The sequence below is a fragment of the Peromyscus maniculatus genome, chromosome 1 (genome assembly GCF_049852395.1).
Source record: "Peromyscus maniculatus bairdii isolate BWxNUB_F1_BW_parent chromosome 1, HU_Pman_BW_mat_3.1, whole genome shotgun sequence".
NCBI lineage: Eukaryota > Metazoa > Chordata > Mammalia > Rodentia > Cricetidae > Peromyscus > Peromyscus maniculatus.
Window position 1 is genome coordinate 149,721,254 of NC_134852.1, and position 25,774 is coordinate 149,747,027.

Sequence of the window (25,774 nt, forward strand, 5' to 3'; positions counted from 1 at the left end):
CACAAGAGCAGATACGGAAGATGATGACTGGTTTTCACCTAGGCTTGAGACTGGGGTGGGAAGTGGATTCCTATGTCATTCTTAGAAATTGTCAATTCAACCAGGTTTGGTAACTCAAGCCTATAATCCCAGCACTTGGGACATGAGACAGGAGGATTGCTGTGTGTTTAGTTCAGCCTGGGCAACAGTCGAGTGAGACCCTGACTCCACAGAAACAGAAGAATGAATGAATGAATGATAAATACCCACCACCATCACCCATTTTCCCCATCTCTTCCTCCCCCCCTCCCTCCTCCCCCTCCCCCTCCTCTTCCTTTTGACAGAGTCTTTTGTAGCCCAAGCTGCCTTGAACTCCCCATGTAACTAGAGATAACCTTGAACTCAAGATCTCCCTGACTCTGCCTGGACTCTCAGGGACGTTCCACCATAGCTGGTTTATGCTGGGCATGGAACTCAGAGCCTTGCACGTACTGGGCAAGAACTCTGCCAACTTAGCTGTGTCCCCACCTCCATCTGATGCCCACTGCTGGGGTCCTCTGCCAGACGTTTCCAGGCAATTATTGTCATGTTCAATTCTAGAACTGTTGGTAGTTTTTGATACTTTGTCTCATTAGCATTTCTATTTGTTTAGGTGTTTTATGAGATTTTCCTTGAATTAGTTATGTATCTTTATTTTTCATTTCCTTACCTGTGTTTATAATGGCTGATGAAGACTTTATCTGCTACTCCTGGCATCTGGGCTGCCTAAGGACAGTGTCTGACACCTGTTTCCTTGGTACAGGTCCTATTTTTCTTTTCTTTCTGTCATACAGCTTTTATGATACAAAATTTTTGGTAATGTAGGCACTGTCTGCTGTGAATTTCACTTGAAGGTTGCTACTGTTTGGTTTGTTTTTTGTTACCATTAACTATCTGTCTCCCCTGAAGAGTTTTGTTCATAATTTTGATTACATTTATTTATTTAGTGAGTGTGCAGTTGTACCATGGCATAAGTCTAGAGGTCAGAGGACAACTTGTAGGAGTTAGTTCTCTTTCCACTGTGTGGGTCCCAGGGCTGGAACTCGAGTCATCAGGCTTGGTGGCAAGTGCCTTGACCCACTGAGCCATCTTGCCGGCCCTACCTGAAGAGTTCTTAAAGCAAACCTCAGATATCTGTCATCTGCTCTGCTCTCCTGTCCCTCCTGGGTCCCCCTCTAAGGAGTGGGCAGAGTGCTGAAGTCTCCCTCCCCTGCAGGGCAGGTCACCACACTGAAGGCATTGAACCTGAGACACTGCCCGCTGGAATTCCCTCCTCACCTGATCGTGCAGAAAGGCTTGGTAGCCATCCTGACCTTCCTGCGGATCTGCTCGGTGGAGACTGCCTTTCCAGGAGATGAGTCATCTCAGGGTTTGTAGAGAATTTTCTATGACTAGATGGAGTCAGGAGTGCTGATCGGAACCAGGCAGAGCTCTGTCGGCTCCCGTGGCAAATGCTAACTCCTACATTGGCCCAAATGCCATGTCTTGCCCTGGCTCAAGCCTGCTCTGAGCAGTCCACACCTTCTGGGTAGATGCAGTAAAAGTTCATGGGAGAAGGCAAGTGGAACAGTCATCGCCTCCAACCCACTAGCAAGCAGCTGCTTTGGGGGGCCTTGTGTTCCCCCAGACAGCTTTTTAAAAAACTCCATGTTGCATATCCTGTTCCTGCCTAGATACCAGGAACTAGCTTAATAAGCATGGTGTCCCCTTATAGGATACTTACTAAACTGTCCCATTTTGTCAACATACTAACCAGCCAGAGAAGAGGGGAGGAGAGGGGGGTGGTGAATCAGTCTTTGCCTTGACCCATCATAAATGTCCCAGATTGCAATGTTTTTAAAACAATCATATTCATAAAAGGCCTTCGTTGGTGTCTCCAGAATCGGCTCTGAGATAGGGATTCAAGGGCCTGTGGATGGTTTTGGAGGTGTCTCAGGAGACTTGAGAGAGAATGGCATTGGACATCATCCAGGGAAGGTGAGGGCTGTGCTTTAGCAAGTCCCTAGGAGACTTGTGTGCATGACAACTCAGAGTGCTGGTGCTCGGTCTCAAGGGTGCCTGTACCCGCATGGGGACCTAGCCGAGGGCTCATCCGTGGGTGGCATCTAATTCCGGTGCCTTAGACTGCCCATGTAAAGGCACACAATTTATGAGGAGGCAGCATGTAGCAAGACTCTGAGAGGGTGCAAATGATACCGTAAGTCCCCTAAGGGCAGGTCGACAAGGACAGGATAAGAGAGGAAAAGACGCGTAGGAAGCTCTTCATGCCCGTCAGGAGCAGGAATACGCATGGGATTATGGGTTACTGAGAGGCAGGAGGGAGAGTCTGGATGCAGCAACCACTGTGCTAGGGGTGGGGGGCAGGGACTTGGGGCAACACCTGGGGCACACGGTGCAGGATACTAGAGGGCACACATGTCAGACCCCAACGAGAAAGAAGCATTGTGGCAGCTAATCTGCACTGTTCAGAAGTGAGGATGCCGTGAAGAGGAGTTAAAGCTGTGCTCCAGACCGGAGGAGCTAAAGGCATAGGAGCTCGAATGCACCACCCTTCCAGGAAAGCACTGGGTCTGGGGCCAGGAAATGGTGCAAGAAGTGTCACTGAGACAGCTGTGGGGGTGCAGGTCCACCGTGACATGACAGATGATGATGACAGGAAGTCCATGTGACACCCTGGCCCTGTGGTAAAGTTTGTGACTGGCGGTCTCTCCTGCTCTGTGTTTTATTCAGATGCAAGGAAGGGGTGGCCACCGATAGAGTGGCCGAGATGTTTAAGTATTTAAAATCAGGAGATGCTAGATGGTGGGGTCCAGTCCTGTCCAATCCTGCACCTCCTGGCTCGTGGTACAGAGCCCCTGCCTGTCTGAGGGCAAGTTTGCAGCCCATGTCCCCAGTGGGCAGGAGCCACAGTGACTCAGCAGTGAATATTCTTTAGACTTGTCTTTTCTCAGTAGTTCACATGGAATTAAAATCTTTAAAAGTCAGCAAAGCACATGGGATAGCTTTTAATTGGAAATAAAGACTCGAGATATCTTGGGGTAGCAGGGCAGAAATGCCCATAAGGGTGGCAAGTATGCCTCATGTGCATGGGCTAAAAGATACCGTAGGCGGAGAAGGTGCGAGGGGGTCAGGGCTCTTCAAGCAGTGTGTCCATCCCCTGCCCAGAAGCTGCTGTGGGTCTGTGGCAGCCTGTGGGGTCCCGCTAGTCCGGATCTGAGTGGACACCCTCCCTCCTTCCAGACATCTCAGCAAAGGTACAGAGACTGTGGCCCTGGCTGCTAGTTGATCTTGGAGAGTGATACTGACTTCCAGGCCACTGTGGTAGGACAAAATGCCTGACAACGGTAACTTAAGGAAGAAAGGCTTATTTTAGCTCGGGGTTTGAGAAGATACACTCCGAGTGGGGAAGTCGTGGCAGCAGGTACAGGAAGCAGCTGGTCATAGTGTGTCTGTGGTCAGGATCAGAAAGGGATGAAGGCTGGGGCTCAGCTCACTTTCTCTCTCTCTCTCTCTTTTTTTTTTTTATTCCGTCTGGGTGTCCCCTACATTCAGGGTGGATCTTTCCTCCTAGTTAAACCTCTCTGGAACCACCTCCCTGAAACACCCAGAGGTGTGTCTCCTAGGTGATTCTAAATCCAGACAGGTTGACAATGAAGATTGGCCCCACAAGTACTAACATGTCATTTCACTCCCCCAGAAGTCTCGGAGGTTAAGACGAGCCTCAAGGACCTTCCGTGCCCTGTGCCGGCTCAACCCTGTAAAAGCACGTCCAATGAGAAAGACCTTAATGTCCTGAGCCATGAGGCAGCTGTGGTGAAGGAGAAGGCTGACTTCTTCCCGCCTATGGACAGGCTAGACCTGAGTGAGCTCCGCAAATCCAGTGCCTCCTCCGAGAACTGGCCCAGTGAGGAGGAGATCAAGCGCTTCTGGAAGCTGAGGCAGGAGATTGTGGAGAATGAGAAGGTGGGCGTTCCGGAGAAGAAGCTCTTGGCTGCTGAGCTTCCTCCAAATCTCAGGGCAGCACTAAATGCCAAGGAGAAAAGGCGCCGGAAGCCAGGGCCCACAGGCAGGTAAGGCAGGCTTGCCTGATCTCGCAGAGCTGTAAAGTTATTTTGTAATCATCTAAAGCACAAGGTCCACTTTCTAAAATGCTCATCTGTTCTAAAACCATCATTAGGGGTATGTTGAGTCAGTCCTGAGTATAGGACCAGAACAGACCAGTGTCACTCGGCCTACACTTGGCAGAGTAGGCCATGTAGATGAAATTTGGCTCCGGTGTGGTGTGTGATGTGTGTACATGCAGCTGGTGAGTGTGGTGAGTTTGTGGTGCTGCACATGTAGAGAATGAGAATGAGTGTGCCATCATATCTCAAGGAACAATAATGCGCTCTTGGGATGACAGAGTCTTGGAGCTGATAGTAGCCAGTGGTTTAAAACTCTAGCTGGGCATCTGGGAAGATATCCACAGGAGCTGGGGAGTCTGGAGATGACAGGCAGGGGCCTGCTTGGCCTCTTAAGGTATACTCTGGTTTTGAACATTGTCAGTGTTACTTGTGGGGGTGTGTACATGCATATGCATGGGTGTACTTGCCCATGTGTGCACATATGGAGAGTAGGTGATGACTTCGGATGTCTCACTCTCCACCTTGATCTTTGAGTCAGGGTCTCTCACTGAACCTGGAGCTTGCCATTTCTGTTAGTCTGTCTGGCCAACAAGCCCCTAGGATCCATCTGTCTCTGCCCCCACCCCCATAGTACTGGGGCAGCAGGTGTGCACCTCTGCTCTCTCTATGTGAGTTTCCACCTGAGTGCCTGGGAGCCGAGCTCAGGTCTTCACACCGTCCAGCGAGCACTTTACCCACTGAGCCATCTGTGCCGTTCCTGGACTCGAACATCTATCAAAACCTGAAAGCATTCACACAGGTTGCAGCCAAGAAGTTTTGGAGTTCTCGGACTCCTGCACTTGTAGCATGTGGTCTTGGTGGCCTGGGGCTGCTATAATGTTCTCAGTGCGAAGTCACAGGCAGAGAGCAATAGCATCTACCCTGCTGTTGAGAAGCCCCTTTCCTCTCTCACACTGACTGTGATGAATAATTATGATAACTTGTTCCAGCAATCATGGCCACTCTCTAAAAGTACTTCATCAGTTTGTCCCTCTGTCAGACAGAGATACCAGGCCTCAGCCCTGGGAGACTGAGGTGACTTGAGAGCTTGGGGTATTCAGTGTGTGACCACACTCCCTCTGGTTCCCCTGATGACACTGTGCCACCTCCTGGGGATGGTTTGACGATGTCCTTTCGTGTGGACTTCAGTCCAGTAGCTGGTGGACATCTGGAGGCAGCATCCTCAACTGACATGGATCAGTACTGATGCTTTCCCTGGATTGCTATGGCTGGGACCAGTGACTGTTTTTATATCCAATGGACCTCCCAGGCCTGCTTTAAAGCTTTTCTGTTATTTATTGGGGAGGAGCGGGGGTCTTGATTTTGTTTAAATCTGCACATATTCAGCATTGTATCTCCCACAGATGTGAGTGAACATCATAAAGTTACATTTCAGCTTTAATCATTTTGTGATTTTAGAAAGAAGTCCACCTCCTTCAAAGGCATCTTTCCCAGCCTCCCTTCAACATACCAAAACACAGTTCATACAAAGCGGCTGGAGAGCAATCACATGGCATCCCTCCGGGAGCTCCAAGGGAAGGAGACACTTCTGGAGCAGCGGAGGAGGTGTGCCTGGGATGGGACAGCGTCGGGACTGGGGGCCCAGTAGCCAGCTCTGCTGCTATGATTTTGTCACCAGCCTCAGAAGAGGTCTGGTGGCTTCTGTTCTCCTGGCCAGGCTGGCCCACCTCCCCTCATTTGGCATCCCTCACACATTTCGCATGGTCTGTAGTTTTCTGAAATGCCCAGGTTCTTTTCAGGGACTTTTCCTTGGATTTGCACAGCGGTAGTTAATGGGCACCTTTTGGGCAGGTCACTGTCCCCTGCCTGCATTTGCAAGTGCCTTGGGCTTTTTCGTGCGGGCCCCACCTACCCACCCAAGTGCCTTTCTCCTCCCCTGACCATCTCTAGGGCCCGCCATCATATCTAAGGAGTGTTGTCAGACCTGACTGGTCACCTGTGAGCTTCTCTCATGTTGGTGGCACAATGGCACAGTCCCCACCCTTGGTTTCATGTGGCCAGCTTGTCACCTGTCCTGTTCTCAACAGCTATTCTCCTCTGCCCTACAGCTCCACTGACAACCCAGCTGTGTCCTGTTACGGGCCCCCTGCAGCCAGCCAGTATGGACCACATCCACAGTGCCACAGGGCCCCAAGCTTCATGGTTGGGTTTGGCCAGTGGGGGGTCCCAGTGGACATGTGTGGTGTGGTGAAAGCAAGGGTAGACTCTGTATGCCCATAGCCTCTGGGAGCCGCCGAGCCATATCCCTCGTGACGCCCTTGACTTCACCTCCTCTCCCATTTAGTTTTCTTTACTGTTCCTTCCCTGTCCTGTCAGGATCTGGGATCCTGGCCACATCAGGTTCAGATATCTGAAGCCTCCCACTCCTTCCCTCTGAAGCCTGGCTATAAATAAACCTTCTGAGGCCACAATCAGCAATTCTGCCTCTGTTTGTCTGGGCCCTAATGGGGACAGACTGCTCACAAGCAGCGTCTGTGGTGGTCCATGGCCGGAATCATACCAGACACCCTGTAGTTGGTTGTCTTCTTCCACAGTGGGTCATTCACCTGTGTTGGGAACATGCCTTGTATACAAATAACCAGTGGATTATCTCCACTGTCCTGCCTCTGTGTTGTGGTCCCTTGCTGAGCAGCTATGGGGCTCTCACTTGCCCAGTTGGGAGCTTCCTGAAGGGTGAGCAGATCCCTTCTGCTCCTTGTGATGGAGAGGTGGCAGAGGAAATGGAATCCCTTGTTTAGAAGCTAAGTGGAAGATTTGGAGCATGTCTGAACATTGGGGGCTGGGGACTTGGACCTTCTAGGCGGGTGGCAGGACACAGCTTCACCTGGGAGGAGGTATAGGGGAGGACCCAGCTCTCTACCCCAAGTTGGAACCCAGGGAGCACTGGCACCTAGACAGGAAATAGTTCAGGAGGGAAAAGAGAGATGGGGAGGCCCAGGCCAAGGCAAGATAAGCATGAACCAGTGCACAGATGTCTCTGAGGAGGGCGAGAAGAGGCTGATCTGGAGCAGGATTTGGGGCGCCAGCCACTGGAGCTGATGGCTAGAGTTGGTTCCAACAGGCAGGTGGACTTGGGACAGCAGAGGTGGCCTTCATGTAGCAAGGCCTCATTGCATCCCTACCACTGTGGCCATTATGAACACTCCATCCCTAGAGTCTCACTTGGCCCCTGGGGTTTGAGTGAGATGGATGACACACATAATTTAAAGAGAAAGACCAGTCAGTATCTTGTGAGAAGCTGCCATGACCCTGAGCAGGGCCTGCAGCCTGTGATGCAGTGCCTGCCGCCTAGCTGGTTCCTCCCTGGCCAGGAGGACTTGAAGAACCGGCTGCCACAGCAGGGTATCAACCTGCAGCAGGAAGTGCACCCTGCACCCAGGGGGTCTCAGTTGGAACCTGCCTACCCCTGTCTCTGCTCAAAGTGACTGGAAGAAGCTCAGCTGAAGGGGAGGGAAGGGAGGGGAGGGGAGGAAAGGGAAGGGAGGGGAGGGGAGGGGAAGGGAGGAGGGAGGGGAGAGGGGGGAAGGAAGAAAGGAAGGGAAGGGAAGAAGGAGAGGGGAGGGGAGGGAAGGGAAGAAGGGGAGGAGAGGGGAGGGAAGGGAAGGGAGAAGGGAAGGAAAGGAAGGCACTACCAGCCTCTCACTGACTCTCTAGGGACAGGTCGATGGGAGAAGGCGTGTGAATCTGAAATGACAGCAGATCTCGCAAGCTCTGCTTGAAGTAACCGTATAGCTTGTGACTTTAATGTGACCATGCTTCTTCTCCAGAGACAAGAGAGCTCTGCAGGAGTGGAGAGAGCAGACCCAGCTGATGAGGAGCAGGAGGGAAGTCAATAAATTCCAGCCTCCACATAGGAACATGGTACGTGGCAGGACAGGTGGCTCTAGCCTCGTGTGTGAGCATGGTGGGGCTCACACACAGTGTCTGGGCCATGACCAGGCAGGACATGACCAGGCTGGCCTTTGAGGCTGCCCTCTGCCCACTGACTATTGGTTCCATCTGAAGGACTCAGTGTTCTGAGAGGAAAGAGGAAGGACTAGGGGGAAGATCCAGCACCACTAAGTTGAGCTACGACTGCAGGCATCATCCTGTGAACACTGCACTCTGATGCCAGTCACCTTGGGACCTAAAGAGCAGTAACCTTGCAAACTGTCCCTGACCCCAGGGTCCCCCTCAGGCTGTGTTTCACAGAACATCTGTGTGGCACCCCTTCTGAATCCCTTCCAGTCTGCTTGCAGACCCTGGTCCAATAGGGCACAGGGAGCTGGCTTCCCCTCCAGAATGTGCCTGGCATCCTCTGTACTTGGGTCCATGCTGGCAGGGTGCTTCTTTAATCCCAGCACTTGGGAGGCAGAGGCAGGTGAATCTCTGTAGAGTTGGAGGCCAGCCTGGGCTGCAAAGTGAGTTCAAGGACAGCTAGAGCTACACAGAGAAACCCTGTGTCAAAAAAAGAAAGAGAGAGAGAGAACAAAGTTCCTTGTGTCAAGCAAGTCATTGGTTAAGTAAATAGCTGAAGAAGGTCCCAAGGTTTTGCACAGTCTGTTCTGACCAAGCTATGCTGGCCTGCAGTGAGGCCAATGTGCACAGTTCAAATCTTCTTTAAAACCAACCAACCAACAAAAACCCCTAATTTTAGAATTTAGAGTAAAGTTCCGATATCAACGCAGAGTTCCGTACATCCCTTCTTCCCTTCCTCTGATGCTGATATCTTCCCAGACCACAGAGCACTACTCAGAATAGGCTTGCCTGCTGCTGCACTATGAAGACCCAAAGGAAACCTGCCCCTCACAAGCTTCTCCAGCAGGGTCCTCTTGTCACCTAGCATTCATGTTCCCTGCTGTGCTCTGGCTGGGTGGCTCTGTCGCTATGTCCTTCTTGACCTGCTGCCTTGGGACAGTGCTGAACGTGATTTTTGTCAGCTGTATCTCCTTCCGATTTCACCTCCTAGGGCTTAGGTAGAGATGTGTATTAGGGGCAAGGATACCACAAAACACTGTTGTCTCTTTCTCTGAGCAGCTTGCCATGGGTTCATAGTGTACCCAGCTCTGGTCATTTGAATGACAGTCGCCTCCACGGGCTCATATGTTTCAAATCTTGTCCACAGTTGGTGGAACTGTTTGGGAAGAATTAGGATACATGGCCTTGTTGGAGGAGGTGTCACCAGGGCTGTGCTTTGAGGTTTCAAAAGCTCACACCACTCCCAGTTAGCTCTCTTCTGCTCTATGGTTGTCTCAACATGTCAGCTCCTGGTCACTGCTCCAGTGCCTGCCTGCCTGCCTGCCTGCTGCCATGCTCCCCACCATGATGGCCATGAACTAACCCACTGAAACTGTAAGCCAGCACCAGATAAACTCTTCCTCTTATAAGCTGCCTTGGTCAGGGTGTCCCTTCACAGTAATAGAAAAGTAAGACAACACCAGGCTTGATCCCTTTCAGGGTAGCACGTCTGTCCCCTGCAGTCATGCTGACCTCTCCTCCATGGCTGATCCAGGCCTTGAGATTCTTACTGATTCCTACCAGGACCCTTCCTCACCAAATCTGCAGTAGGGCCATGCTGTCAGTGGGTCATGCTCCTTTGTTACTGAGTTCTGGTGCAACTTGTCTGAAGCGGAGACCATTGCTGCTGTCTTTGCAGGACCCATGGTCACTGATGTCTGGTGGGGCTCATCTGCAGTAGGGCTGGCGGCTGGTGGCCAGCTAGGGTTCTGTCACTGGGTTTTGTCACCTAACATTCCCCAGGGTGCCATTGCTCATCCTACTCAAAAGAAAGAAAAACCCGCCAGGCGCGGTGGTGGTTCACACCTTTAATCCCAGCATTCTGGAGGCAGAGCTAGGCAAATCTCTGTGAGTTCGAGGCCAGCCTGGTCTACAAAGCGAGTTCCAGGAAAGGCACAAAGCTAAACTACACAGAGAAACCATCTTGAAAAACCAAGAAAGAAAGAAAGAAAGAAAGAAAGAAAGAAAGAAAGAAAGAAAGAAAGAAAGAAAGAAAGAAAGAAAGAAAGAAAGAAAGAAAGAAAGAAAGAAAGAAGAAGAAAGAAAGAAAAAGAGAGAGAGAGAGAAAGAGAGAAAGAAAGAAAGAAAGAAAGAAAGAAAGAAAGAAAGAAAGAAAGAAAGAAAGAAAGAAAGGAAGGAAGGAAGGAAGGAAGGAAGGAAGGAAGGAAGGAAGGAAGGAAGGAAGAAAGAAAGAAAGGAAGGAAGAAAGAAAGATGAAAACGTTTGCTATAGTAGAATGTCCCAAGAGAGTGACAGAAAGTAGAGGGTGGGACTTTCAAGGTCCGGTGCAGGTAGGGTCCCTGGGTGGTGTGAGTTTCCTCCCTGCTCACGGTCAGCAGAGACACAGCTCTGCCACCTCTGTGCCACTACTCAATCTCTGAACAGAGGGTGACCACCTCCTGGGACGGAAATACAAGAGATTTGGGTGCCTCCAGCCCAAATAGGACCTTTTAGCTCCTGTCACACGCACTACTTAGCCAGGAACTCTCAAGAGTAGTTCCTTAAAGTCATCCTGGACCCTGAAACAGGATCTTCCTAAATGATGTAGTCAGGCCCACAGAGGCTTTCAGGGAAAGCATGGTGAAAGCTAGCCTTGGTCACTGTGTTCATCCTGGAGGCCACTCTGTTCTGATCCAACATGGTAATGCCTTCTGCATGTGTGTGATGTCAGAAAGGGCTGTGTGTGCCTAATTCATTTAAAACTATGTTGTACTATGCAAAGTGTTCACTTTTGTGTCCATCTTGTTTTCTGTGTTCCCAGTTTTATCACATGTATAAAAAAATTAATAATATTTCTATCAGCCAGCAGGTGGTGGTGGCACATGCCTTTAATCCCAGCACTGGGGAGGCCAGCCTGGTCTACAGAGCAAGTTCCAGGACAGCCAGAGTTACACAGGTCCCTTGTCTCAAAAACAAAACAAAACAAAACAAAAAAACAAACAAAGAAAGAAAGCAAAGAGGTCTGGGAAGAATACTCAGTGGTCAAGAACACTTGCTGCTCTTACAGGGGACCTGAGTTCAGTACCCAGTACTCACATGGCAGCTCACAACGGTCTGTTACTCCAGTTCCAAGGAATCCAGTGACCTCTTCTAGTTCCCTTGGGTACTAGGCATACACATGGTACACATACATACAAGCAGGCAAAGAATTCGGTGCACATAAAATAAAAATAAATCTTTCTAAAATATTTTAAAAGAAAGCAAAGATTAAAAGAGAATTGAACAGAGGATGTGACAAGCAGTTCACAGGAGAAAATCCGAATGACTAGAAATCAGTTTGGTATGCACTGCCCGACCTGCCCAGCTGAGGACCCTGCATTGCGAACAGTCTGTGAGCACAGCCCCCAGCAGCCTCCTGGAAAACCCTCTTAATAGTGGGGCAGGCAGACTGAGGATGCCACTCAGTTGATGAGTGCTTTCCTGGCATGCATAAAGCCCTGGGTAAGGGCCCCAGCACCACAGAAACTGGGCATGATATTGGGAGGTGGAGACAGGAGAATCAGCTATGGATTGAGTTTGAAGCCAGACTGGGCCACGTGATGCCTTGTGTCAGGGGGGAAAAAATCAACTAGTGTTCTTTGGACACTTTGGAGAGTTCGTTTTTTCAGACAGCAATCTGATTGGAAGCCTGTAAACAAAGATGTTTAGTTGTGTGTTTTGTCATCTGCATAGACAAACGTACAGTAGGGTCTCACTCAGTAGATGGTGTGTTCCTGAGCCAGCCTAGGGGAAGTTCTCAGCCTGTACAGGCTCCTGCATTTGGGCTGGAGGTCGCTAGAGGGTGCCAGGGTGCCGTGCATGGCTGGAAGCTGATGGGTGGAGCTGATGCTACAGCTTGGAGCACTGTGTGCCAAGCCCGGGTAGTTAGCCCGTGGGGTAAGGAGCTGCCTTTGCGGAGCCCACTTGCCTTGCCTGTGCTTCCTGTGACCCTTACGTGTGCAGGTCACATCCCATATCCCAGCAGGCGCTGCCTGCTAAAAGATTCTGAGATTGGACACTGGGTGGGACTCCAGGTATACTGCCCTATTCAGAAAAGGCTTACATTTCTCTTCTCCATGTTGTTTTGAAACCAGCAGCCTTGCCTATGACCTTTGAGCCCATTTTTCTGGGCCTCCTTCATAGCAATTGCATGTTTTTCACTCTCTTGTAAAGCTGGTGAGAACCTCCCCCAGCCACCAACACTCCCTGTGCCTAAAGGTTTGCCCAGTTTCCGAGTGTTTACATTATTTTTGTTAGTAGAGAACTGGGGTATTTGGATGAATTTTTCTTGCCTGTGTTTTTCTGTAATAGTAAATTATGTATAGATGAGCTCTGCCCCCCCATCCCTGCTCCCCAAATGGCTGCCTTTAGTTCTTAAAACAAGTAATGTCTGACTCTAATGAGGAAAAAGAGAAACCGCCTCGATTTAGCATCATGCCTTTCTTTCTGTTGGAATTTCTTTGGAAGACTTTTGACCTCCTGTGTGCGGCAGCTGTCACAGACAGCAAGCATGTGGTATTCCACCGTGTCCCAGCCCTGTGCATTTCCTGGGTGGGGGTGGCTGTAAAAGAAGGGTGTGGTGACTCCTGTCCCCTAACTGTATCTTCCTGGGTCCTGAGCCTTTCAGGGCGCCAGGAATGCTGGGTTTGAACTGCACCTGGGGGCAGATAAGACCCCAGCCCTGGAAATCTTCTGCTGAGAAGGGAAGATGCAGATCTGATAGGGAGCCATAATCTGGCTGAGCTCAAAGTCCACCCCTTGCAGGCAGATAGCACACAGCAGGAACCCCGGGCAGGAGGCTCATCCCCTCCCCAGGCCTCACACTTCCACTCAGTCTCACTCTGTTTAGTCAGCCTCGGGAGTGCACGCACGCACGTACCCTGAACATTGCAGGCAGATGCACACACACTTAAGCTCCCGAATGTGGGGCTCCGTTAGTTCCCCACCTCATCCCCCAGAGGCAGCAGTGAGCAGCGCTGGTCACGTGGTCTTTGTTGCCCTTACCAACATGTCCTGTCCAGGCATATCTGCTTGTTGGAGCCACAGAAACAGCTTCAGATGCCATCTGATGGCTCTGCCGAAAGCTGGCCACGACAGCAAAGGCCTGGGAGTAAGATAGAAATGTCTCTAGTTTCAACTTCTGTTTCTGCAATTACTAGGATAAAACTCCCTTACCTCTAGTATTAAGAGGGGGAAGGCCAGCTCAGGTTCTGAAGGAGCCAGGATTAGGCCTGAGCCTTAGCTTGCCTCTTAAGACTGAGCAGAGCAGGAAAGGCACAGAGGGACAGGGTGGCCATGGGGTGTGGGGATCAGACAGGAGATCTCCAGTCATAGCCAGAGGAGACTTTGAAGACTAGCCTGGAGCTGGTGTGTCTGTGACATAGAGGCCCTGGAGGAAGGCCACAGCAGTCAGGAGACAGGGTGACCCAGGCTATAGGGCAGAAGGCAGGGCTGCTGGGAAGAGAGACTATGTCTACATGAGCCACAGTGAGTAAGGAAGGCCAAATGGGGTATGAGTGGCCATCAATCTGAGTGACATCAGGCTGTCCAGAAATAAGGAGTGTGCCTGGGGTGCTGTGGGGAGTGGGTGTGTTTCCATGGCTCCAGGTAGTCCATGAACATCACAAAGGGCACAGAAGTTTCTGCTTTGGGCTGGGCCCCTTTCCACATGCTCTGTTCCTACAATTTAGTGAAATCCGAGATGGGAACCTCTGTGGCAATATGGTAGAAGGTCTGTGGAATGTCCTGGAAGCACACTGAGAATACTCTGGCCTGTGGAAAGATCTCGTACTACTTGGCCTTGAGGGCTGTGGAGTGCAGGGGTCTGGGGTACCAATGGGCACATCTAGACATGCCCTGGTGTCCTTCAGGATGCAATTTCTTTATGGGGGGGGGAACTGAGTCATTTACAGGTTTGTCACCTGTCCTACCCAAGATGTCTAGATCTATGGCCAGCAGCTCTGTCGTGCAGGCTGGCAAGTTCAAGGCCTGGACTTTGTATACTTGGTCTGTATTAACACTTATGTACGAGCTTGAAACTTTGTGACTTAACACTAATTTGGGTCCTGTTACAATAATGTGTTTTCTGTCATGTGACAGAGTCTCAGGGTATCTATCCTAGGTCAACTGTAGCAATCTTGAGCACACCCAGGGTCCCTTGCTCTGTACTGCCTCCACTCCAGCTTAGATTGTTGGGACATTTGAGAGATGTCTGAACCAAGGACCAAGAGGGGAGTGACTGTTAGTTAAGTCATAGGACGGGATGCCTATTAAGAACGCCCCCACCAGGCAGCGGTGGCACACGCCTTTAATCCCTGCACTCGGGAGGCAGAGGCAGGCGGATCTCTGTGAGTTCAAGGCCAGCCAGGGCTACCAAGTGAGTTCCAGCACAAAGCTGCACAGAGAAACCCTGTCTCGAAAAACCAAAAAAAAAAAAAAAAAAAACAACGAAAAGAATGTCCCCTCTGGGTGGCCTAGCAGGGTGAAGGGCAAGCTCATGAGTCGGGCAAGTGGGCCTGTGGGGGAAGAGCAGCCTTTTCACGCATTGCTGGAAATACCTTGTTGCATTTTTCTAGATGGCATCAAAGATTCCCTTTGCCACAGATCTGCTAGAGCATGGGAAAACGCCAGTGAATCCATTCGGGAAAGCGAAGCACAGCAAAGAGAGGCCAGCACAAAGCAGTGCAGAAATGAGGTGGGTGACAGTTCTGCCTTCCGGGGGGGCCCCCAGCTCAGTGCCACAGGCTGCCCGAGGCATGTGTCAAGGGCCACTGACTGTGTAGCCTTGTGGGAGCACTCAGTATAGTGGGTGATCTGGAAAGACCCGCTCCCCACCCTTGGCGTTCCATTGCCCTGCCAGATGACCAGCAGGACTCAGAAGACGCCCACTACAAGGGTGCAGCTGCAGGCCCCACCGGCCCCACCCTGCCCTGGTTGGTCTGGTGTCTGAGCACTTGTCTCCCCCTCAGCCCTGTCTTTTCAGCTCTTAGGACTACACCTAGCCTTCCCTTCGTGGTGTTCTGGGCATGGCTTCTGCCAAAAGATTCCATGAAAGAAAGGCAGGCGAACACATGAAAAGACCGGTTCATGGTACCTTAGAATTTGACAGAGTCTCTGGCTAAGGAGTCACCAGATTGCTAATGGGGATGGTAGTATGGCAATTGTCCAAAGAGCTTAGGCTAGCTGGCTGACCCATCTGGAGCTCAGGAGAGCAGTGGGTAAGCTAGGTGTCAACAATGGACCAATGGGAGATGGGAGATCCCTGAGCCAAGCCACTGGGACATTGTAGAAGCGGTCCAGGGTTCAGGGCGGGTGGCAGAGAACTAGGGGGGGGGGGCTCCTGGCATTTAGCCAAAGGTTCCTGGCCTCTTTCTGCCATTCTAAATCATTTTATTTACTGTTCACAAATAGCAACCTTGGAGTCTCAGCCCAATGTTAACAGAAATAGAGATATATTTTTAAAAAAATCTCAGGTCCATGAGATATTCTGCTCTAAAGGTTCAGTAAGACTGTTTTACTTATGAAAAGGAATGCTGTTCTCCACATGCATAAAACGGGCTCTTAAAAATAGGCACAGCCTCGTACCTTCTATAACTGAAGTTAGAGATGGTTGTTAGCTACCATGGGCTGCTGGGAACCAAACCTAGGACCTGTGTAAGCTCCACGGGGCTCTTAACCTCTAAGCCATCTCCCCAGCCCCAACTTGAGGGTGTTTGAGTATAGTGGCCCTGTGGGTAAAGATGTTGCCTCAAGCCCAGCATCTCTAGAGGGAGGCAGGGAAGCCATGTCATTGACACCTGGTGCCTCGGATGGCTCCTGGGCTGCAGGGGAAGAGGTACTTTCTCTATAGTTGGAATGAGGACGCTAGCCTAAGGCCAGCATCCAAGCAGCCAGTGTCTGTGTCCCAGTGCCTCGCCACTAGCAGAGCTGGAGGAGAAGATAAGGCGTCACACGCAGCAGATCCGTACTCGCAACTTTCTGGGTACCAACCCACTGCAAGACATGAAGATGGCCAGCCAGGACCTGGAAACTGTGAGTATCTGTTGCCCTACTTGGGAATGCCTCACTAATGGAAGAGAATTCTTTATATAACTGTCAAGCAGGTACCCTCCCACAATGTGGGTTGCCTGCCATGTATGTATTAGGAGACTCCAGAAAATACCCTGGCCACGTTGTTAGCCCTCAGCTGTACTAGACGTAATGGGATGAGCATGATAGCTTAGGGCCTCTGAGGACGGTGCCAGTCCATTCCACAAGTCTGTGTAGTCTTTGCTTAAGGCTTCACACCCAGAGAGCGAGCTGAAGCCCTGTTTTGGCTGAAATGGAGCTGCCTAGAGAGGGCTCCTTGCTGTTGCCTGAGAAGAACACAGTGTGCCTGATCCACGGGGATCTGAATGACCACACCCCTGAGCTCCTAAACAGCAAATTGTGCCCCTAAACCCTTCCCAGACTCTGCAGTCTAACCATGTTCCCACCTAGTGACTGATACCACCAGCCCCCACCTTGTGCCTCAATGTCCCTGCTTGTGAGAGGATCACAGAGTGGAGGCCCTTCCTGCCCTGATAGGAAACTAATAGAAGGAAAAACTGGTTTTGTGACAGTGTCACCTGGGTGCCTGTGACGCCACCATGGCTTAGTTCCAGGTTACTCTGTCACTGACTCAAGACCAGGCTTTCTCCACAGCCTGGCTGCAGCTCCGTCTCTGTTCTGTCCAGATGGACAAAGTAAACACAAACCCACCATGAACCTTCCACATCAGCACACGTGCACCCAGATTAATCATCACCCACCACAGCAGGAAGAAACAAAATGGGTGCTGCCCTTCTAGACAGGGAAAGGAGGCAAGACAGCTTTGAGGTGAAAGTCGTGGATGCCCAGTTAACAGTTGCAGGGAGTCTAAGGCACTGGGCTCTGGCCTGCCAGAGATGCCACACCTCCTAGCTTTCAGTCACTGTTACCTGACCTTTGGCATAATAGCTGAGCCTGTATCCTAATACTTACTGAGGCCAGGAAAGTTTTGTAAGAAGGAAGTCCCTGAGGTATAATATTAAGAGCCTGCTGAGAGAGAGAGAAAACACTACCAGTTATGAGATCCATTCTACAGAACCCTAAAACACAAGAATGCAAACCCAGACCAAGCCCCAGCATGGACTTGGTATGAAGTCCCCACTCTCCCACGGAGAGGCTATTGGCAAATGACAGGTGTGTAAGGACGCCCTAGGGGTCTGCCCCCGGGTGGTAGTCAATTAACTACACTTCAGGGAGCCACACATCAGAGAACATTTGGGCAGCACAGATTGGTCTTAATGAGGTTTTTTGGGGGGAGGGGCACAAAGTCAGGTGGGTAGGGGGGAGGTGTGGATCTGGGAAGGGTTGGAAGAGGGGGGTAAATACAATTAAAACATGATGGACAAAATTCTCAAAGAATTAATAAAATGTTTTTTTAAAAAGGATGCAAACCGCCAGGCAGTGGTGGCGCACGCCTTTAATCCCAGCACTCAGGAGGCAGAGGCAGGCAGATCTCTGTGAGTTCTAGGCCAGCTTAGACTACAGAGTGAGTTCCAGGACTGGCTCCAAAGCTACACAAAGAAACCCTGTCTCGAAAAAAAAAAAAAAAAAAAAGCAAAACAAAAAGTGCACAGTAGAGCTGGAGTACTTGCTGCTCTTCGGGAGGATCTAAATTCAGTTCCCAGCACCCACATAGTGGCTTGCAACCATCTGTAACTTTAATTCCAAGGGAACTAGTGTAACCTCTGACCTCCACGGCACCAGGCACTTATGTGGTGCACATACATATATGCAGGCAAAACACTCATCCGCATAAAACAAATACATTTTAAAAAATTAGAAGAAGAGGGGGAGGAGGGGAGGAAGGAAGGAAGGAAGGAAGGAAGGAAGGAAGGAAGGAAGGAAGGAAGGAAGGAAGGAAGGAGAAGCATGAAGTACTTGATAGCATTAACCCCAGTCATTGGTGGAAACAAGTGCTGTTATGAACCAGGATAAGTACCTGGAGGTGAAATCAAGTAAAATCCCCCAGGAAGCGGAATGAAAAGGAAGATGGACAACAGAACTGAAACAAGATTTTAAGACAGCAACAACTAGCAGATCGATCTGAGAGGTTCAACATGTGCTAGCAAATTTCAGGAGGTGTCAGAGTAAGTGAGAGGAACATTAAGAAAGAAAGAAAGAGAGAGAGAGAGAGAGAGAGAGAGAGAGAGAGAGAGAGAGAGAAAGAGAAAGAAAGGAAGGAAGAAAAAGAAAGAGAAAGAAAGAAAGAAAAAGAAAAAGAAGAAAGAAAAAGAGAAAGAAAGAAAGAGAAAGAAAGGAAGAAAGAAAGAAAGAAAGAAAGAAAGAAAGAAAGAAAGAAAGAAAGAAAGAGAAAGAAAGAAAGAAAGAAAGGGAAAGAAAGAAAGAAAAAGAAAAATCAGCTTTCCTAGCATTCATGAAACCCTGGGTTTGGTCCATAGCACATGGGACTTGGTGGCGCATGCTCACAATCCCAGCACTTAGGAGTAGAGGGAGGAGGGTTAGGAGCCCCAAGGCTGCATAGTGAGGCTCAAGCCAGAGGGAGGCTACACAAGACTCTGCTGGAAAGAAAAGAAAGTACAATTAGAGAAAGGGTTCCGATGGTCCACATGTCAGTAGCTTGATGTCCTGGCCAAGGACTAGACAATCCTATTGTTAGATGGATCGTGGAGGTTGAGGCTGGAGCAGCATAAATTCCACTGTAGACAATCCTTTGAAAATGTTGCTTCCTGCCCAGCCTCTCTAGGGGTTGTGGAATGAATTCTGCCTGAAGGGAGTTGTCTGGGAGGGGTAAGCAGAGCAAGGGGGAAAAATGCCCCAGGCTGCTTGCCAGGGAACCAGAGACTCTGGCCAGAAGTTCCTCTCAGGAGACAGGTTTGTCCAGGGGAAGAGACTAGGGAGGGATGTCCCATTCAGGAACACTGAATGACGGGCACAAAAGAAGCAGCACAGGTCTAAGAAGAGGCCCCACGAGGCAAAGCTACAGATGGGCACTAACAGGGCCAGCAGCAAACAGTGCTGACTGGTGTGGTGTGGACCTGAGAATGGTCACACCCACAGCTTGGCTGACGCTTCTCTGGGAAAACTGTCCCTCAGGGTCAGTCCAAGATGGCGCGGCTGGGCTTGAGGAGACAAGCAGAAAGGGTGGAGGGATGAGCTAAGGTCTCCACCCAAGGATCAGGCAGTTATCCACCTCAGACAGAGAGACACTGGGCAGGCAGAGGTGAGAAGCGCTTGGTCACTGGTAACACTGCCCACCTGTGAGCACCAGTGGCCTCCGGTTTCCCCTTTCTTGACCGGCAGATGGGCTGGGGAATGTGGGACTCAAAGCACACACCTGATTCCAAGCTGGGCAGTGTCCTTCCTTGGCCCTCTCTGTCTGTCTGGCTCTGTTCCTGGGCAGTTAGAAATCTTGGCTGGATTGTGTTTAGGGGGATATCCCACCACAAGCCCCAAGGGCATGAATGGCACCAGCCCCAAGATTCTCTCTCTCCTTATTCGCACCGCTGCCGGCACAGCCGTCTTGAGGGGATGCCTTGGGGACGCCATGGCACGTGGCCCACAAGGTTAACTCGGTGTGGAAGCATCCACAGGTACAAGAGCTGTCAGGGGTCCAGGTGGTGTGGCCCCTCTGCATCACTGAGGAGACAACACTAAGATGCAGCCTGTGGATGCTTGGGGAGAAGGCAGCCTGAGTGCTCCTGCACATACCCCAGCCAACGTGGGCGTTCACTTGTCCTGCCTGTCTAACTCCCATCTCCTCGTCTTCTCCTCAAAGGCCAAGAAACTTCACGAGGAATTAAGGAAACTGAAACTGGAGATGACCTTGAACAAAGAACATTCATTTGCAACTTTCCCCGGAAACCTTTCGCTTCACCCACCAGCATCACAGCCCCAAAATATATTTTTTAACACAAAATACTAGGAAAGTGGTGTTGTCAACAGGGATGACAAGTACCTCCCACAGTGAGGAGCTGCTGTCCCCTCCGTGGTGTGGGGACGGGGAGGAGGGCGACTGGTGGGGTCTTCAGCTGCTCCACAGGCTGCGGCCTCTGAAAAGCCTGATTCCTTTCAGAGACTGTAGATTGAACTGCATTAAAAGGAAGAATGCTGTAAGCAAGCCTAACTGTTCTCTTCTGTCCCTGTGTCCACTAGTCCGGTTGGCCGGGGTCTCCAGCCAAGCCGGTGTCCTGGTTTCCGTTGACCCAGTGGGAAGGGTGGCTACTGGCCTGACTGTTCCAGCCCCATCTTCATTCAGATGGGGCTCAGTGGCACATGCCATCTTGTTCAAACTGCAGAGTCCTTTGTCTGCACAGGGACAGTGACACCTAGCCCCAGGCCCTGTAGGATCCCAGGACAACCCCGACCCCCCACCCCCGTCGCCACCACCAAAGTTAAAACCTCCTCTTGATACCACTCCCACCCACCCCCACCCCACCCCACCCCTGTAATCCTCCTGCCACTCGTTCAGGGGCTGCATGGCAGGTTCCAGCTCTGCATGTGACTATAAACTCAGGGCTTTTGCTTCAGGATGTTGGGAGCAGACACAGAACTATTCAGACTTTGTTTCCTCTTGCGTCAGTGCTGGTTAACAGGGTCCCCTTTTGAATTTCCTAGTCTTGTAAACAAGAGAATTTGAAAACATGTTTGAAGGGCTAGAGAGATGGTGGTCCAGAGAAGTGAGAGCATTGGCTGCTCTTCTAGAGGGCCCGCACGGCAGCTCACAGTCAGCTGTAACTCCAGATCTAGGGGACCCCCTAGTTCTAGGGACACCCCACTCTGGCCTCTGTGAGCCCAAGGTGCACAAATATATATGTAGGCAAAACCACACACACACACACACACACACACACACACACACACACACACACACACACACACACACCAAATAAAAGGAATTTTTAAAAAAGACTTGGAAGGAAGCCCAAAGACCATTTTATTAGAGTTTGAGAGAAAAACAAGGCAGGAAAGCTAGAAATCCCTGCAGCTTCAGGGACAAGGGAGAGGAATAAGAAGAAAACCATTCCTTTAAAATATCATTACATGTGTGTTGTGCGTGCGTGCGTGCGTACGTGCGTGTGTGTGTGTGTGTGTGTGTGTGTGTGTGTGTGTGTGTGTTCACGCTTGTGCGGATGCACGAATACGTGGAGGGCAAAGGACACTTTGAGGGAGTCAGTTCTCTTCTTCACCATGTTCATCATGTGGGTTCCTAGGGAATGGAGTTCTGGTCATCAGGCTTGGCAGCAGGGACCTTTACCGGCAAAGCCATCTTGCTAGTCCAAGAGATGTCGTCCTTAAATTAGTGATAATCAGCTGGGAGCAGCTGCATGGGGTTGAGGGTGGCCTGCGGAGAAGAGTGAGAATGCCCTGTGAGTTAGGGCAAGCAGCCTTAGGAGTTTGGCTGACTTTCAAAAAAGACAAAAAGAGGGAGGAGGAGGAGGAGGAGGAGGCCAGAGAGATGGCTCAGCTGTGACTGCATGCTGACAAGCCTGGTGGCCGGACTTCAGTCCCCAGAGCCGACATGGTAGGAAAGAACCAATTTATGCTAGTTGTCTTCTGACCATCACAGGGTGCCCTGGCACACATTGGCACACACACACAGATTAAAAATAATTTTTTTTAAATTTTTTTTCGAGACCGGGTTTCTCTGTGTAGTTTTAGTGCCCGTCCTGGATCTCACTTTGTAGACCAGGCTGGCCTCGAACTCATAGACATCCACCTGTCTCTGCCTCCCGAGTGCTGGGATTAAAGGCGTGTGCCGCCACCGCCCGGCAATTTTAAAATTTTTCAATTAAAAGAGGAGGCTGGGTGTGAGTGGTGGTACACAACTTTGATCATTGTACTTAGGAAGCAGAGGCAGTGGATCTCTTGAGTTCTAGGTCAGCCTTGGTCTAAAGAGCAAGTGAAACCCTGTCTCAAAAAAAGAAAGGAGGAAGAAGAGGGAAAAAGTTATACTTTTTGAGTGAGAACTCGGAAAAACAAAGCAGACAGGCTTAGCAGCAGAGCTCTCTGAGCAACTGCAGTGAGAGGAGGTCTTCTGGCAGGTGCAGTGTGCACTCGGTTTAGAGAAAATTATCCCTCCTGTCTCCTTAACATGTCTCTAGATTGGTTACTTGGCCAAGTGATTGGCAGGCCAAGTTGGGTAAACTCTTCAGGGAGTCTTTGCAATCTCATGATCCTTTGGGCAGTATCGAATGCCATGTCTCCTCCACCTGGGGCCAAAGATACAACTCAGATCTTATCCTTTTAACCAAAAGTCATTTAACAGGAAACATTAAAAATAATTAAAAGAAAAGGGGTTGGTGGTCGGTCCTAGCCATCAAGCCTTACAAGCCAAGTTCAATCTCTGAAACCCAGTTTTTTATAAATCATCTTAAGCCATATGCAGTGGTGTACACCTGTAACCCCAGCACTCCTACAAATGAAGTAGGAGGTGAGGAAAAGAGAACGACATAGAAACTCACAGGCCAGCTAGTCTGAGGTATGCTGTATAGCAGCAGAAACAAGAGACCCTGCCTCAACAAGGCAGAAAGAAAGAACTGACCCCGCAAATTGTCCTCTGTCGTCCATATGAGTGCCTGAAGTCCTATAAACACATGCACACAATTAACCTAATATATATCTATATATTACATGATATATATTGATATATGTATGTATGTATGTATATATAGAGGTTTTTCGAGACAGGGTTTCTCTGTGTAGCCCTGGCTGACCTGGCACTCACTCCGTAGACCAGGCTGGCCTTGAACTCACAGAGATCCAGCTGCCTCTGCCTCCTGAATGCTGAGATTAAAGGCGTGTGCCCCCACCACCCGGCTAACTCTTTATATTACAAAATAGCCATGCTTTTCCAAGCCTTGTTGCCTCGCCTCCACCTTCCTCTCTTAAGGCACTATATCAAATAAGAGTGTTAAAATGAGCTGGGTGGTGGTGGTGCACACCTTTAATCCCAGCACTCGGGAGGCAGAGCCATGCAAAAAATCTCTGTGAGTTCGAGGCCAGCCTGACCTAGGGAGTGAGTTCCAGGACAGGCTCCAAAGCTACACAGAAAAACCCTGTCTCAAAAACAAAACAAAGCAAAACAAAGCGTGTTAAAATGTTAATGAACCATGATTAAGGCTCATGTGTATATGACCTTTACATATGGCCTTGCTTCTTCCCCACATAGAACCAAAAACTTTCTGGGAATCTCACAAAGACGTAACTCTTGTGACCTAGGGCTTAACCTTACCTGCTGTTATCCTAGCCAGTGCACACCAGGAACCACCTTGTTCTTTACTGTAAAAAGGTTCCTTAGCAAGCCCGGAGACATAACTTCAGAAGCCACCAAATCATATGTACGGTTACCGTAAAGACACTTTAAGTGAGACTCTCTCTAGAGGGCCACACCCATGCTTGGTTCTGTCTTTCTCTTCCCATACCTCACCCACTGTTTAAATGTTAAAATCTCCCCAACTCAGAGATTCTTAGTAAAACCAATCCCAGCTTCACCTGCACGAAGGTCTCTGATCTCAGGCTGCCTGGAGTGGCAGCGTGGGGCCGTGTTTCCAGCCACTGATCCACTGGTGCTGACAGGCAGCTCCCACCCCCACCCCCTCCAAGGTCACACAGAATACTGCAATCTTAACCCAAGGTCCATAGCCTTAGCCATATGGTTTTCTGATGAGTTCTTTTCCTAATCCTGAGATATTTCCTAATGGGAGAATGCCACGGTTATCCTGATGTTTAGGGGGCAGGATCTCTTCAGAGCAGCCCTTGCAGGGTGGCCAGAAGGGAGCCAGTCCAGCTTCCAAAGCTCTATGACCCATAGGAGGTCCAGGATTTTCAGATACAAAGACTCCATGAAGCCTTCCCATGGAGGACATCCGGGGAAGCGTGGCCTGCCCACTGCGGCCCCCAGGGAGCCCTGGTGTACTCTGGTTCCCCTACACAGTGCCTAGTGAACCAGGCTCTAGGGCCTGCATATCCCAGGTCTCCACCCAGACCAGGCCCTTTGATTCTATCTGGGAAGCCTCAGCTCTGACCAAGTCAGGCCTTGTTGAAGGAACTGCCCAGCGGGCAGTCCCAGCCAGTAAGTTCAGAAAAAGGAAGCAGAGACAGGCCCAGGTATGCTGGGGTGAGTTGTCTGGCCAGGCAGCCCTGGGCCAGGCCTGTGGCTATGGGCAGCACCCTTCATGGTCATGCTTTGAGAGCACTGAGAGTCTCCCCCACCAGAGCTGTGTTGTGAGTCAGTGAGACTCAGAAGGGCAGTGTTCTGCCAGGACCTGCAAAGGCGTCATCTGCAAGATGGAGGCAGGCATGGGGCTAGTGGCAAGAAGGGGACAGACAGCTGTGGAAGGTGAATCTTGAAGCCAAGTCCAGGCTCCAAAGCGGAAGCAGCTTGGGACCCGGCTGCCTTCCCGGTCCAGATGGGCGGGGCCTAGGATGCGGCCCTGAAAGGCCTGTGTTTAAATTGCAAATCCATCTCCTTGTTGGCTGCTTAAATATTCTACCGAACAGGGAACAGGTTTTTAAAAATGGCTTCTAAAGACACATTAAAATACACAGCGCAAACCTGGCAGGCCGGCCCAGAAAGCAGCGCAAGAGGGCTGTGGCCCGTGGCCCTTCCCTCTACTCCCCAGCTCTGACCACCAGCAGCCAGGAGCTTCCTGCCACAGGCCAAACCCTAGGTTCTGTCTGTTCCTTGCGTCTCTGTGTCCCTCCAAGCCAAATCTGTCCCTTACCACAACCCAATCATTCCTGGTGACATCTCGGAACTAATAGGAACGCCTTACTCACACAATAAGCTGGCAGTTTTCAAGGTGTTCTCCTGTCCTTGTTTAGCAAACTTACTTTCCACCCCTCTCTAAACTGAGGTCCCTCCACAAGGGTACCTGCTTGCTCAAGTGTCTTTCTCCACGGCCCCTTCCGCTGGCCCCTCATAGACCCAGTTGCTCAGAACTTGTGGGTGTCCCTAGCTTGAGAGCTACTGAACTGGGGGAAGAGGGGGGGGTCCTGCTATGGTCTGTCCTTTTGCAGGCACCCCCAATACTCAGGCACAGATGCTCAGTTGGTATCTGGGGCTGAGCGAGTGGGCAGCCACCCACCAGCCATCCACCTGGGACTGGGCTGGGAATGGTTCCTGCAGCCACCATTTTTGCTCCAAATTTTGCTGCATCCAGCTCTGGAGAGAAGGCGTGAGGATAACAGACGCTTGGGGGGGGGGGGGGTGCCCATCCGCAGGACTCCGCCCAGGCTTTCTCATCTGCTCTGGAACTAGGGCCATGGTCGCCTTAAGGTGAGGTAGAGCGGTGCCAGAGGCGGCCTCGACTGTCCTCAGCGGGCGTCTGTGGCAGCAGCCCTGAAGCAGGAGGTCCCAGCAGGGGAAAAACTCCATTCCCAAGCTGGGGCAAGGGCTCAGGAGACCGGTGGTTAGGGCCTCAATGCCCTCCCGGTGCCATCAATCAAGGAGATGCCACCAAGCTTAGGGGCCCGGGTCGCAGACGCCGTTGGTCATTGCAACTCAGCCGACCCTTGGGGACAGTCAGTTACGGGTTCCGAATCCGGATCCAAAGTGCAAGTGCTTGCGG

At 50.7% G+C, this 25,774-nt stretch overlaps 1 protein-coding gene and 1 long non-coding RNA gene across 10 annotated transcripts in view; one reads left to right on the forward strand and one right to left on the reverse strand.

Annotated features, from left to right (window-relative positions):
- Lrrc27 (leucine rich repeat containing 27) overlaps positions 1–20,322 on the forward strand; it is a 32,455-nt gene extending 12,133 nt beyond the window's left edge. For 6 of the 9 annotated variants that reach the window (XM_042285469.2, XM_076554669.1, XM_042285473.2 and 3 more), the window contains exons 5-11: positions 1,235–1,387; positions 3,716–4,088; positions 5,601–5,747; positions 7,970–8,063; positions 14,753–14,871; positions 16,085–16,208; positions 19,981–20,322. In XM_042285469.2, the coding sequence (XP_042141403.1) occupies positions 1,235–1,387; positions 3,716–4,088; positions 5,601–5,747; positions 7,970–8,063; positions 14,753–14,871; positions 16,085–16,208; positions 19,981–20,127 (1,157 nt within the window). In that variant the 3' untranslated portion in view covers positions 20,128–20,322. Of the gene's footprint in view, positions 1–1,234; positions 1,388–3,715; positions 4,089–5,600; positions 5,748–6,250; positions 6,614–7,969; positions 8,064–14,752; positions 14,872–16,084; positions 16,209–19,980 lie in introns of those variants that run through there. The other 3 variants (XM_042285471.2, XM_076554663.1, XM_076554660.1) reach the window with 1 other exon arrangement.
- Positions 20,323–21,114: 792 nt separating this feature from the next.
- On the reverse strand, positions 21,115–25,759 carry LOC143269456 (uncharacterized). The gene is made up of 2 exons (XR_013045879.1): positions 22,667–25,759; positions 21,115–21,546 (listed from the first exon to the last, which is right to left on the reverse strand). It is a non-coding gene; the product is annotated as an uncharacterized LOC143269456 (long non-coding RNA).
- Between the last annotated feature and the right edge of the window lie 15 nt (positions 25,760–25,774).